The 14,124-nt window shown below is 35.1% G+C and overlaps 1 protein-coding gene across 6 annotated transcripts in view; it reads left to right on the top strand.

Annotated features, from left to right (window-relative positions):
* The window catches only part of Pka-C1 (Protein kinase, cAMP-dependent, catalytic subunit 1), a 545,341-nt gene that overhangs the window by 468,756 nt on the left and 62,461 nt on the right, over positions 1-14,124 (top strand). For all 6 annotated transcript variants that reach the window (XM_090410256.1, XM_090410257.1, XM_090410255.1 and 3 more), the window contains one exon: positions 6,963-7,127. In XM_090410256.1, coding sequence (XP_090266382.1) covers positions 6,963-7,127 — 165 coding nt within the window. The remainder of the gene's footprint in view (positions 1-6,962; positions 7,128-14,124) is intronic.

The following is a 14,124-nucleotide window of genomic DNA, read 5'->3' as shown; positions in this document are numbered from 1 at the left end:
ACACACACACACACACACACACCCATGAAAATTCCACACACATTTAGCCACTTCTCAGTTCAAGACCATGTGATCACTTGGCAACCATGTCATCATCCTAATTACATACAAATCCTCTGATACAAGTCCCTTGTACTTCACTGGTGTCTCATGTAATTATTCCTTTTTTTTTTTAACTGCTGTAGTTCATCAGATGTCATCAACACAGCCATGTGTCATTAATGGCAATAACTTTTGGCAAGAGGAACTAACGGTGCCAAAAACAAATGTTCCCATTGTTTTGCATGCCCATGGCATTAGTGTACATAAAGTGCAATATACAGTGTATATAAAATAAAACCAGAAAGTAGAGTAACTTTTCAACCAGTGTATCATCCCAGTTATGACCTATGGATCAGAGACATGGTCGATAACCAAAAATACTGGACAGAATGAGCATAGAATAGAGAGCCATGCTAAACATCAGACTGCAAGACAACATAAGGAATGACGATATAAGAAAAGAAATAAAAGGGTAGGGTATAGCATAAGAAATTTTAAAGCTGAAATGGAGGTGAGCAGGACTAATTGCACTGATGAAAAGTGATAGATTGACAGACCAAGACAATCACCCAGTGGCATCAGTATGAAGGAAGACAAATGCTGGGATGACCAGAGAGAAGATGAAAGGACAATCAATAAAAAAATAAAGGGGGAGGGGGTAGAAGAAAGTGCAGCGTTCCCACAAGTCCATGGCTGTCCTTATGCTTTATATTAACTATCCCATTCTCATTTGTTATTAGCAGTACTTAGGGATTTTTTGTGCATTCTCACACTCGCTTGCCTTCTTGGTATCTGTAGACTCATATAACAGCTCTCCCCCAATAGCTATAGGAATTGATTTTGCACCTCCAATCTCACTTCATTCAATAGCACAAGTGCAAACCATTCATCCATCTTCTATAAGTCATTTTATCTTTAACTTGCTTTATATGTCTATAAACTCCACACTATTCCTACATCATACCCTTGCATTGTCACAAGCATGGCCCTCCTTCTCAACTTACCTTTGTCATACTGTGCTATTAGACTCGCTGTCTTAACTGTCACTTTTCTCTTTTGCTTCTTTCCTTCTACATCCTGATAACTACTCTAATATTGCTAACATCATGCACCTGTGAAGCACATTCTTGTCATACTGTCATGAATCACACCTCGTATCATGGAGTCACTATACATGCCTCTCTTTACCTTTTCCTTTCTTGCTTCACTGAGCATTCCTCCTCCTTTTTTAAGCATCTCTTCCTTTCTGTTCTCAGCTATACCACTTGGCAGACATTTTAGCATTTGCTCCATGCTTCATTCTGTGAAGGACTCTGCATAAGTTCACTATCCCTCTCCTCTCATTACAGTGAACTCTTCATGCTTCATCTTTTATGCTGTTATTCTTTTGATTGTCACTTTTACCCTCAATCTTAGCTTCTCCATTGCACATATTTTTACAGATATTCCCTGTTATGTCTACCACTTCATCCTCTCAGCCCAACCTGCAGTTTTTACCCTCACTTTAAAAAGAAGGGGTCACTTGGGAATGAAATGAGGATCTCTTGATCTGCAATCAAATACTCTATCACTGAGGTTACATCCCAACACTGTTTTTATATTATGATTATTATGAAATTAATTTCCCCACTAAAAAATATTTACAAACTTCCGTGACCATGGCTGGATTTGAACCAGCAGCCTGTTAGTTGGAGAGCAGATATGCTAACCACTCAGCCAACCAAGCAGATGGATCCAACGTGTGCTGAAATTCTCAAGAGACATTAAGCAATGTAAAAAATGGTTTATATTCCAAAATGGGTTTATTCCAAATTTGACTGAGATCAGTTGAGTCAGGGGATCTTAAATGACATAAGTGACTATTCCATACATGTTGAATCCCTCTCCACCACACACACACACACACACACACACACACCATCTCTCCCCTTCCCTTTTGTGATAATTTCAAGTTAAATTTTTCAGAAGACAAAAGATATTATAAGAAACAAATGTATTCCAAATCTGATCATTTAATTTCAATTATAATTCAGTAATTTGCAGTCAGTCACATTTTGGTCCTAACGATTCTTGTAATATGAGATACTTGATGACTCTTTCCTGTGATTTTTTTGAAGTGACTGAACACTTCAAAACCAATAAAAAAAAATGAAGTAATTAGTTATCATAATATTGAAGAATTAATATTGAATCTAATTTCAGTAAAACAACACCCACTGTAATGTGAAAGTGCCCAGAAATTATATGTCATTATATGAAACCTTATATCAGTATTTTAGGTTAACCATCATATTGAATGACTTGCAATGGGTTTTAAATCAATGCCTGGTGTGAGATATGTTAGTCTATCTTATTGAAAGTTTTTTTTTCATTTAGTTATACTATAATATAAGGAAAAAAAAAACTGTTGGATATAGGGTAAGAGATTTTAAAACTGAAACAGAGATGAGCAGGACATATTGCATGGATGAAAAGCGATAGATGGATAAAGACAATCACCCAGTGGCATCCATATAAAGGAAGACAAATGCTGGGAGTTAAAGATACCAAGAAATTATATCCTTGATTTCATCCTTTATCCAAGTGTAAGCAAATATAGTTTGCACCTGAAGTAACTTCACGACTGGACTACTTGTATATAGAGGCTAATGACTTCACATCAATTGCTTTAATATCCCATAATGGAAAGCACATATCCTTACAGACATGTATAATGCTATGCCTTATGGGCAGCCTTACTTCAACTTTGATATCTCTTTTGGGTCTGGCTCCTGCTGATGAGACCTCAATAAAGGTTGAAACCAGTTTGGGTAGTGGCCCTTCCAATAATACATAGCAATATACATGTCTGTAAGGATATGTGTCTTCCATTATGGGATACTAAGGCAACCGATACACAGTCATTAGCTTCTCTATACAAGTAGCCCAGTCATGAAGTTACCTGACACACAAACTTTGTTTGCTTACATTTGGATAAAGGATGAAACCAAGAATATAATTTCTTCGCATTTTTTAACTTTTTAGTCTATCTTAGTTTGTATTCTATTCACCATATTTTTGCATTTGTTCTGGGATGCAGTGAGTATTGAAAATGCATTGCATGAAAGTACATTTAAAGGAAAAGAAAGTAAAATCCTCAATGGCTTTTCCCTTTACAGATTATCTGATGTGGAGTTTTTCAGATTTTTCAAATGAAGGATTTTTTGATTGTTTTTCAAGAATTCCAACTTGACATCAGAGGAGAGATGTGCTAACATCCTTTCATCCTTCACAAATAGAATGTTTGACTCTTAAAAACTAGGTTCCCAATATTTTAGTTCCTAAATCAGTGGCCTTCACTTAAATCTTTTAGAAATTTGTTTATATGTTATCCATTTGCAGGACAAAAAAAACCGACATTATCTGGGAAGAAAACATAGCCATCTCCATATGAGATTGGCTGAAGATGAGTTAATTCTTTTCTTTCATGCTTACACGGTGATCAGAATACATTTTAAAAATTATGGAGACAACTACTGTGTTGCAGAGTAAAACTAGTTTAATATAAACCAAAATCAACACTTGGCATTTTGACCTTCATATCAGGGTCATCCTCTGGAGCATACACAATATATACAGAGAAACAAGCTGCACTACAATCTACATGGTTTGCTAAAGTTACTGACCAACCGTTACTACAATTATTGGCCTGACCTCTGGTGAGAAAAAAAGGGGGAAAAAAACCTTTACTACATCAAAGCTGGAGTCTTATTATTATTATTATCTATTAGGTTACAAAACTAAGAGTTGGGCTGGAGAGCAACATGTTTATATATATATATATATTTTAAAAAAAACCAGTGTGATTATACATATAAATTTCAACCAATTGGTATGGAATAGTTTCCTAAAGTATGCTAGATACTAAGTGGGCTGAATATGTGCCATCCAAATTCTTGGAATTTTTATGCCACCATTATTGTTGAGATTAGGGTGGTTAATCAGAATTTCACAGGCTTCTTTAAATTTTCTTTCATACCAGGTTTTTGTATGATGTAATGAGCAGGTACTTTTCCAATGAAATCAATTTGGTGTAGGGTGTTGGAGAGCATGATCTGAGAGACCTGCTTCACCAAAATTGCTTTATTTAATGTGTCTTTTGTGTTCTTTTTTATGTATAGGGATTGTACGTTCAGTTTCACCTATATAAGGTAAGTTACAAGTGCAGTAGATGCAATAAACTCCAGGATGTGCCAATGGGAGGAGTTGAATATATTTTTTAATTTTATAGGTGGTTTAAAAGTGACATTGAGATTATAATGGTGTAGGATTCTATTGATTTTTTCTGATAACCTTTAATGTATGGGATGGCTATGGTTTTACTGTAATCTATATTCTTTTTTGATTTTTATGAAGAACTTTATTAATAGTATTTTTGTTATATCCATTATTTATAAATGTGTTGCTAATAATTTTTAATTCTTGTTTAAGAGCAAATTGTTAAAGCTTTGTTTTTAAGGATGTTAATGACTCCAAATTTTTGCGATGGGTGGTGAATCACCCATAAAATTAAAAATCATATTCAACACCTGTAAGGATCCTCTCCACCCATTAGCACATCCCGGAGTTTATTGCATCTACTGCACCTGTAACTTACCTTATATTGGTGAAACTGGACGTACAATCCCTATATGTCAAAAAAAGAACACACATTAAATATAACAATTTTGGTGAAGCAGGCCTCTCAGATCATGCTCTCAACACCCTACACCAAATTGATTGGAAAAGTACCTGCTCGTTATATCATACAAAAACCTGGTATGAAAGAAAATTTAAATAAGCCTGTGAAATTCTGATTAACCACCCTAATCTCAACAATAATGATGGCATAAAAATTCCAAGAATTTGGATGGCACATATTCAGCCCACTTAGTATTTAGCATACTTGAGGAAACTATTCCATACCAATTGGTTGAAATTTATATGTATAATCACAGTAGTTTTTTTTTATTTATTTTTTTAAAATGTTGCTCTCCAGCCCAACTCTTAGTTTTGTAACCTAATATATAATAATAATAATAAGACTCTAGCTTTGATGTAGTAAAGGTTGTTTTTTTTTTTTTTTCACCAGAGGTCAGGCCAATAATTGTAGTAATGGTTGGTCAGTAACTTTAGCAAACCATGATGTAGATTGTAGTGTAGCTTGTTTCTCTGTATATATTGTGTATGCTCCAAAGGATGACCTTGATATGAGGGTCGAAACGTCAAGTGTTGGTTTTGGTTTATATTAAACTAAAGTTTTACTCTATAACACGGTAGTTATCTCCATAATTTTTCAAAATGTATCAGTTAATTTCAGTTCCAAAAGTCCATTTCAGAGAAAATAAGTTGTGAAAAAATTTAATTTTGACTCTTCTATCTTAAGTAAGGTGTTAAATGCATCAAGACAGCTGATTTCATTTCTTTTAGTCTACAGTTAGTTTTTTCTCCTTTTGCCATTCAGTGTTATTTGAACTGTCAAAATTAGTTTTCTGTGACATTTAAGAGACAAGTTTAACACATTCAAAAAGGAATATGACAACATATCTTATGTTTTAGTCTGTGTGTTTGAAGTACTAGGCAAGGTCACACTATCTGTTTGATAGAAATATGATTATTTCTTCTTAAGAACACACACATACGTTCTCTTGATAGCCAGCCTCTGCAAGCCAGTAAATTTATAAATGCACATAAACTTCCAGAAAATCTTTTTGTGGATCTCATTTCATAACGTAAGATTGCATATATCCATGAAGTAAGAGTAGTGGATTTCATGAAATTGACTGCTTTGATGGTTGTTGCTAAATGGTGTTTAATTTAGCTCCGTTCTTTAGAAAGAGAATTTTAATTTTTTTTTTTTATGACTTCATTTCCCAAGTGTGCTGCTTACATCCAACAAACATAACATATTAAAGCATATTCAGTCTTGCCTTGTAGTAAAATTTTTTGATCAAAATGAATACCAACAAAAATGACACTTAAAATCAGATTTGTTTTAATTTCTTATGCTTTCAACTTGCTCTCTTTTCTTTGATAAAAAATCATTTGACAGATTCTCATATTGATGATATAATACTATTAGAAAGTCCTTTAAGCAAATGCTGATGACTTGTGCTGTTATATGTGAATCCAAATGATTCAGTGAAAGATCATATTTTTGACTTACCATTATTTTTCTTATTCATTTCTAGTGAATGTACAACATTTTTGAGATATGTATATGCTTATGCTTACATCACCCATTCACCTCAGTAGTGGTATTTTCTTTCTGACCTATTTTCTAGGTTATAAAATTTTCATATCTAGTTACATGCATTTTTCCTTAATTGGATTGGGTTGGGGAGGGGATTTCCTGTCTGTAAGGAAATTGGAGATGAGATTCCTTAAATTAGAGACAAGAAACAAATGCAGATAATAACAAGATGTGTTATTAAATGTTTTCTGTCTTTCTCTTATAAGTATTCTGATGCAATTCTATCAGAATTAGTCTCTACTAATTACTGGTAGTTGGTGATATTTTGCTCCACTCTGGTACTGGTAAGAGTGGAGTACAAGCTATTAACAAAGTCTGTGGTGAAAATGACCTTGCTCTTTGGATAGTTGACTGGAGAAAATACTATTATAGAAAAACATTCAAAGAAATCAGGGTGATTATTCATATTTGGAGAGCACTGAAGACAGTAAAGAAATACGACAGAATGGTACAAGGAGCTTCTAAATCAGAAAACATCAAAAAAGAGGAAATTTGAAGTTTAACATTCTCTGACGTCGGATTTCAAATTGCACAGATGTCAATAGAAGTTGTTAGAAATAGCATGCATGCCTTGATATGTTAGATTTAATTATTTAGTTATTAAAATAGCCTAATGTTCTAAAACTCTCTTTGTCTTTTTTTAATATAGGTTCGATTTCCTTCTCACTTCACATCAGATCTTAAAGATTTACTTAAAAACTTATTACAAGTTGATCTAACAAAGAGATTTGGTAATTTGAAGAATGGTGTTAATGATATCAAAAACCATAAGTGGTTTAGTACTACTGACTGGATTGCTATCTTCCAGAAAAAGGTAATCATTTGAGTATCAGTGTAACTCCTTATATCCCAGTGGCATATGCAGGATTTTCCTGAGGTGTTGTGATCCATGTATTTTCATTTTTTTTTTTTTTTTTTGTGGGGGAAGGACACATTTTCATAAAACTAACATTTTTTTTCTTGTTATATAGTACCAAAATTTCATTTTGATGAAAAATAAAGGAAGCCAGTATAGGAAGAATGAGATAGGACACATCCTTTCTCTCTTAACTACCCATACCAACTATTTACACACACACACACACACACACAGTATGTAGGTTTTGTCTTCACAATTTTTTTTGACTACTGCTTTAAGGTGAAATTTTTGGACTATGTTTTAAAATACAAGATCCATCTGCCTAAATAAATTTTGTTATGAGGATTTAAACTGTTATACCAGAACTATCGCTTATTGTTTGTTAGTATAAATATGATTCATCATGCTTATTCCTTTAATCTATAAATACTAAAATAAGTATTATGTAAGAAATGGTCTATTTATAAAAACATCTTTTAAAATGTTTTTAGCTTTAAAATTAACTATAAAGATTGTTTTTGTAAATTACAATTTTTTTTTTTTTTTATTATCTTATTTTGAAATTATCATGACACTACATTAAAGGTTGCACAGTCATGTCTGTGGGTATGGAATGAAAAGTAAATGTAATTACTATCCAAGTACTGTCACTGTTTGTAGAGACAATACAACACTCCAGTTTGTCAGCACCCATACAGACACAAAAGCCTAGAGTTGCCACAAGATGCCAAAGGATATGTATGATGATAATAGGATTCATCATTCTTGGTAGAGTTGACTCTGCTGAATTTGTTATTTAACAGTTCTCAAATTAGATGATTTCTCGTGTATTCTGTAACAAACTCATACGGACCATGGGAATATTTTGTTATAAGTGAATTTCCTTTAGAATAACATCATCCCTATAGGACTTTGGTTAGACTTTTCTGGTAATTTCTTATGCTGAATAAGATGTTTGCTATATAACAAGAGTCAACTGTATTATGATGGTCTAATACAGTTTTTGCCAGTGTGTGATTTGCTATACATTTTGCAGTCACTCTTCACTCTTATGTGCAGCTGATAAATGACCATTTCATAAATTTCCAGTCAAACTTTCTGCTTAATTAAGAAGTTCTTTATCAGGTCTCAGACTTAATTTCTGAAATATTCCAAAATAATTCAATATTCCGAAGCACTTTTTAACTGCATTTTTGCTTCAAATAGTTATTTTGCTAATCTTTTATCACTTGTTCTTCTGCTTAAGTGACTATACCATCTTAGATAATTTTGCAGACACACGTTAATTCTTTGCTGATATCTTCATTTTTAAAATGGTATATATTTACCACTAATGTCATTTATTCACTCTCCTAGTTCTCTTTAATGTGTATGTTAAAATCAATTTCAACATTGTGATGTACACTGTCTACCAATAATTGTCCAGACACTTGAGCAATTTACAGTTGATACCAGCAGGCAAACCCTCATGTCAGGTATGTCCACCTTTGGCTTTAATCACCTCTTGCACCCTTTGAGGGAGGCTTTCCACCAATATGTGGCAGACATCAGGTGGAATTTGTCTCCATTCTCCCATAAAAGCAGCACTGAGTTCAGCGACAAATCTGCTCTTGACCTCAATCGCTAATCCGATTCATCCCACAAGTTTTTGATAGAATTGAGGTCATGACTCTGCACAGGCCAATGCAGTCATTTAATACTCATCTCTTCATACCATTCCATAACAGTTGCAGCTTTGTGGAATGGGACATTGTAGTCTTGATAGTAATGCAGGTCCATCCCATAAAATCTTCACAATACAGGCAGCACCTGATTATCCAGAATATCAAGGTACTGAGCTGCCTTCATGGAATCACAGACAATTACCAGAGGTCTCACTCCAAACCAGCTGAATGCATCCCATACCATTACTCCTCCACCACCAAACTTTACTGTAGGTACAACACACTGTGGTAACAAGCATTCACCAGGCTGCTTCCACACCCACACCTTGCCATCAAACTAGAAACAAGTGAACCTTGATTCATTGCTCTAGAGCAGCGCTTCCCAAACTGGAAGCCGTAAGTTTTGTTGAGGGGGCCGTGAAATAATGAAAACAAATTTAAAATATAGGTATTATTTCTGGGAAAACTTCCATGTTACTCCTCTTAAAAACTATTATTTTTATTATTTTGTCTGCTTTCGTTTAGGAGTGCCCCTTTTTTAATGTCATTTGCTTTTTACTCAAGAATTAGGGTATTGCAGATGTATTTTAGAGACATATGCACATAATAGAAGAAAATTCACACATACCTTTTCTTGGATGTTGTTGCCTGTCTTCTTTCTGCGGTGTGCATACTTCTGCTGTTATGGTGTTGAAAGGAGGGAGTGGGGGGGGGGGTCTTAGGCACTGTAGGAGAATTAATTTGGAAAAAACCCTTTTTTTTTTTTATATATATATATATATATATATATATAATATATACTTATTATTTTTAAGGGTGGGCAGAGCACTTTTTTTTGTATGGTGAGAAAAAGATGAAAAAGGGGGGCTGAAAATATTAACTGTTTTTTAGAGAAAGGGGAAGGGTTTATGGGAAAAGGGGACCAGGGAGAGGGTTGACGTGGTGTGAGCCGTTTTGACCATGTGGGTCATAGTCTGAACTCATGGAGAGGATGCTATGTTGCGTCGACTTGGCGTTTCTGCCTTTAAAGTGTTTGTGTTATTGCTTATTGGTCGGAGTCGTGACCTAATTTTATGTTGTGGAGTTTCCAACACTCAATAGGGTCGGTGGACATTGATTGAGTTCTCGCCACATTTTATGGCTATTGTTTCATTGTCTTATCTGTCTATTATGATGGCCTTGTCGATTTGCGGGGTATGTTTCTGTACAAGGGCGTGAACTGCTATTTCTGTTTTCCCTGTACTTTGTATTCTATTTTTCTTTTTGATGTTGTGTTTTTTAGTTTAAATATTCTGGAATAAGGATGTTATAGTCACAGAAGTGTTCTTGTAGTCTTGCCCATAAAGACCTGATGGTAGAACCTGTGTAGATATATCACAGTCTTTTTGGCAGGGAAATTTGTAGACTATGTTGTGGTGTTTTAATATTTCTTTGTGTGTGAGATTTAGTGGGTTTTAGAAGATTTGCCAAATTTTGGTTTGTGGTGAATACCAGTTTGTAGTCAGTATGTTTGAAAATGTATTTGTAGGCTTTGTATGTGTTCTGGATGTATAGCACTTGGATAACTTTTTGTGTTGGGAAGTTTGTTTTGATTGTTGGGTTGTTTTGACCGGTTTTTGCTGTCCTGTTTGCATAATTTATTAGTTGTGTGGGATAGTTACGATTTTAAAAATTCTGTGTAGTTTTTTTATTTCTGTGTTGAGATAACTATGGTTATCTCAATTATGGTTCAATCTCAGAGTTTCGTATCCGGCTTTAAAATAATGAGGGATTTATTATCCCCTTAACTTAATTTACGCCACCATAAAAATAGCCGCCTCGCTCTTTATCATAATAATTATGGTTAGTTGAAAACTTGTAAGCATTAATGAATTGTGATAGGATGACTGATTTTTTAACAAAATATGTATGGTATGAGTAGAAATGGAGGTATAGTACACCCACACTTCGTAGAGCTTCGCTTGTCTTTCTGCCAAGAATAGTCGATTGATGCTGAAGGGGAGAAAGAAATGAAGGATGTACGAATTAGTCGTCAACATGTGAAATTATGTGCTTTCTTGTCTGTCACGGTACTAGTTTAAAAACTACAATGTTCGTAAAAGAAAAGCTAAATTTTCTGACCTGTAATAATAAACAAACTCATCCCAGAAGACTGATTGATTACCCTATTATCGGAATGGATTCTCCTTTTTGTGACATGCACAGAAGTGTCGAAGGGTCTCGAATCTGTGGGCGTACTATAGTTTTCGATATGCAAGGATTTGCAGTATATTTTCGTGGCTATTTTGTTGTTTTTTTGATTAATGTCAAGTTTAAGAAATTGATGGATTAGTTCTGTTCGGTTTCTATATTGAATTTACTCTGTTATTGTAATTGTTAAGGGATGCTTGTAAGGTGGTGATGTGTGTTGGTTCTCCAATGCACAGAATATCGTCGACATATCTGCCATGAAAGGTGATTGGGGGGGGGGGGGTGTAGGAGTCATTCTATGTGTGCTAGGAATAATTCCGCTAGTTGTCAGCTGATGTTTTGGCCCATAGGGAGTCCAAAAATTTGAATATGCATGTTGTTGTTGAACTTGAAGAAGTTTGCCGAGATTATTAGTTTGATTAAGTTTATAATATCATTAGGTGTTAATTTTGTACGAGAGTGTAGGGTGTGGTCTTCTGTGAGTAGTATGTGTGTGTACAAAGTCTAGTTTCTGGGAATGCCCCACGTTAGTGTATAATGAAGCTGCATCCATATAGGGTTATGCTATTTATTTTTTGGAAAAGGTCATCCGTATTTTTTATCATAGAGTTTGATGTTGTAATTAATGGTTTGAGTAGTTTGGCTATGAATTTTGATAAAGGTGCTGTGGTGGTGTTTTTGTAGGAGACTGTTGGCCATATTGGGTAATCATCTTTGTGGGTTTTGATTTGTCCAAACATACAAGGGGTACATGTGGTGTGGGGTGGTGTGTTTTTCATTGTGGTTTTGTCTATCTTGTTTTGATTTTTAGGGTGTTGTTGATTTGTTTTATGTCTTTTATGTGAGACATCCTTGTCTCACACCAGATTTAACATTAAATCTGGTGTGAGACAACTCAACTCAAATAAAGACTAAGTATTGCTTGCTATAATGCCCCATTGACACCATATAACTGCAGCGTATTGAATAGCTTCTCTCTTGGCACCTTGTCATATGCCTTTTCCAAATCGACAAAACTTAAATACAGATCTTTGTTATATTCCCATGCTTTCTCGACTATTTGTCGTAAAGTGAAGATATGAACCTGACAGCCTCTATTTGGCCTGAACCCAGCTTTTCTTCCACAATTCTTCTCAACCGTTTCTCAAGTATACTTTCATAGATCTTGCCGGGAACACTCAGTAGGGAAATACCTCTGTAATTCTCACATTCAGTTTTATTTCCCTTTTTATAAATGGGTACTATGAGAGCTCTACTCCAATCATTGGGAATTTGTCCCTCTGTCCAGGCTTTCTGAACTATGCAGTGCAGCCACTGTAAGACTTTTATACCACCATACTTCAGCATTTCTGGTCGAATATCATCTACTCCTGCTGCCTTTCCACATTTCAAGCCTTTGATGGCTTTTTCTGCTTTAAGTATGGATATGTATTCCTGACTGCATGCCTGGTCAGTGTTTTTTATCACTGTGCTGTCATCACTGCTTGTTTCATTTAGCAGTTTTTCAAAGTAATTACTCCATACTTCAAGGATATCTTTTTCTCCTGTTTTCATGTCACCTTTATGATCTCTAACTCCTTTTACAGCACTCTTTCCTCCATTCCTAAGCTTCTTCAACAACCTCCAGAATATTTTGCCACTTTCTTGATATTTATTTTCTATATTCTTGCCAAAGTCCTCCCATGACTTTTGCAAGAATATAGTCCTTCCATGACTGTAAGAGTAAAAGCTGACTTATTTGCCAGGAACTTTTGATATGCTTTGTTCTTTTCCTTCACTGCCTCTTTAACTTCCTGTGTCCACCAGGCAGTTCTGATTTTTTTATCCTTGCACACAACCTCACCACATGCCTCTCTGGCAGAATCAATCAATGTTTTCTTCAGAGTTTGCCACTGAATTTCCAAGGTTTGATTCCTGTTCTCAAACTCTTTCATTTTCTTTTCAATAATCTTTCTGTATTTTAGTCTACAGTTCACATCTGAAAGCTGCTCAACTTTTATTCGCTTTAAAACTTTCTTACATGTTATTCTTTCAATATGAAATTCAATTTTATCCTGCTCAAGACTAAATAGTGATCACTTCCAATTTCAAATCCTCTGTACACTCTGGTGTCCTGCACCAGGGAGAAAACATCACTATCAACAATAACATAGTCAATGAGACTTTTCTTATTCCTTGCCTCTTCTCTCCATGTGAATTTGTGCACATTTTTATGTTGGAACATGGTGTTAGTAATAACCAGTCCATGTCCTGAGCAGAAATCCAACAGATATTTGCCATTATTATTAGCTTTGCTCTTTTCTCCAAATTTTCCCAAAATATTTTTGTATGTCTCACAATCATTTCCTACTCTGCTATTTAGATCCCCAACAAGGACCAACTTTTCACTTTTCATTGTGTCAGTTGCTTTTTCTAAAGCGTCAAAAAATTCCTCCACTTCTACCTTAGTAGAACCTTCTGTGGGACCATAGGCACAAATAATTCTCATTGTCCAGTTCCTCATTCTCATATTTGTCCACATTACTCTACTTGACACTGACTGTCATTCAAGAAGATTCGCCTCGTATTTTGTGTTGAATACTATGGCTACTCCTTCTTTTCCTTGATTGTCATTGCCTGAATATAACATTTTGTATTTATTGCTCAGAAAGATCTCACCAGTTGTGGTCTTTTTTGTTTCAGTCACCCCTATTATGTCGATCTGGTACTTATCTAATTCCTCAGCTAGCTCCATTTCTTTGCCATTCAGGGTTCTTATGTTGATAGTACCAATCTTTAACTCTGGTGATGTTGAGTTAGGGTTTGTTTTCAGATTTGTTCCAGTAGCTGACTTTTCGCTGTTCACCCTGGTTCCCTGGCAAAAACAATGGGGGCCTTGCTTAACCGGGCAATGCCCCAGCCGGCATGAAATTTTGTCATGTTGTACCATCATTTTTTATTTTGGTTAAACCAATAAGAATACAATTTGGTCGGCTAAATCCCAAATTGCCAGCCATTCGTCTTTCGTTCAGTATCCAAGTAGATACCCAACAGGGTGCACCATGAGAAGGTGAGGATTGGACATTAGGTCAGAAGCCCTGGTCGGTTCTCCGCATTCC

The sequence above is a fragment of the Typopeltis vanoorti genome, chromosome 20, assembly GCF_054136105.1.
Source record: "Typopeltis vanoorti isolate ZY-2024b chromosome 20, IOZ_Tvanoo_1.0, whole genome shotgun sequence".
Lineage (NCBI taxonomy): Eukaryota > Metazoa > Arthropoda > Arachnida > Uropygi > Thelyphonidae > Typopeltis > Typopeltis vanoorti.
Note: the sequence above shows the minus strand (reverse complement) of the source record. Positions and strands in the feature narration are given on the sequence as shown.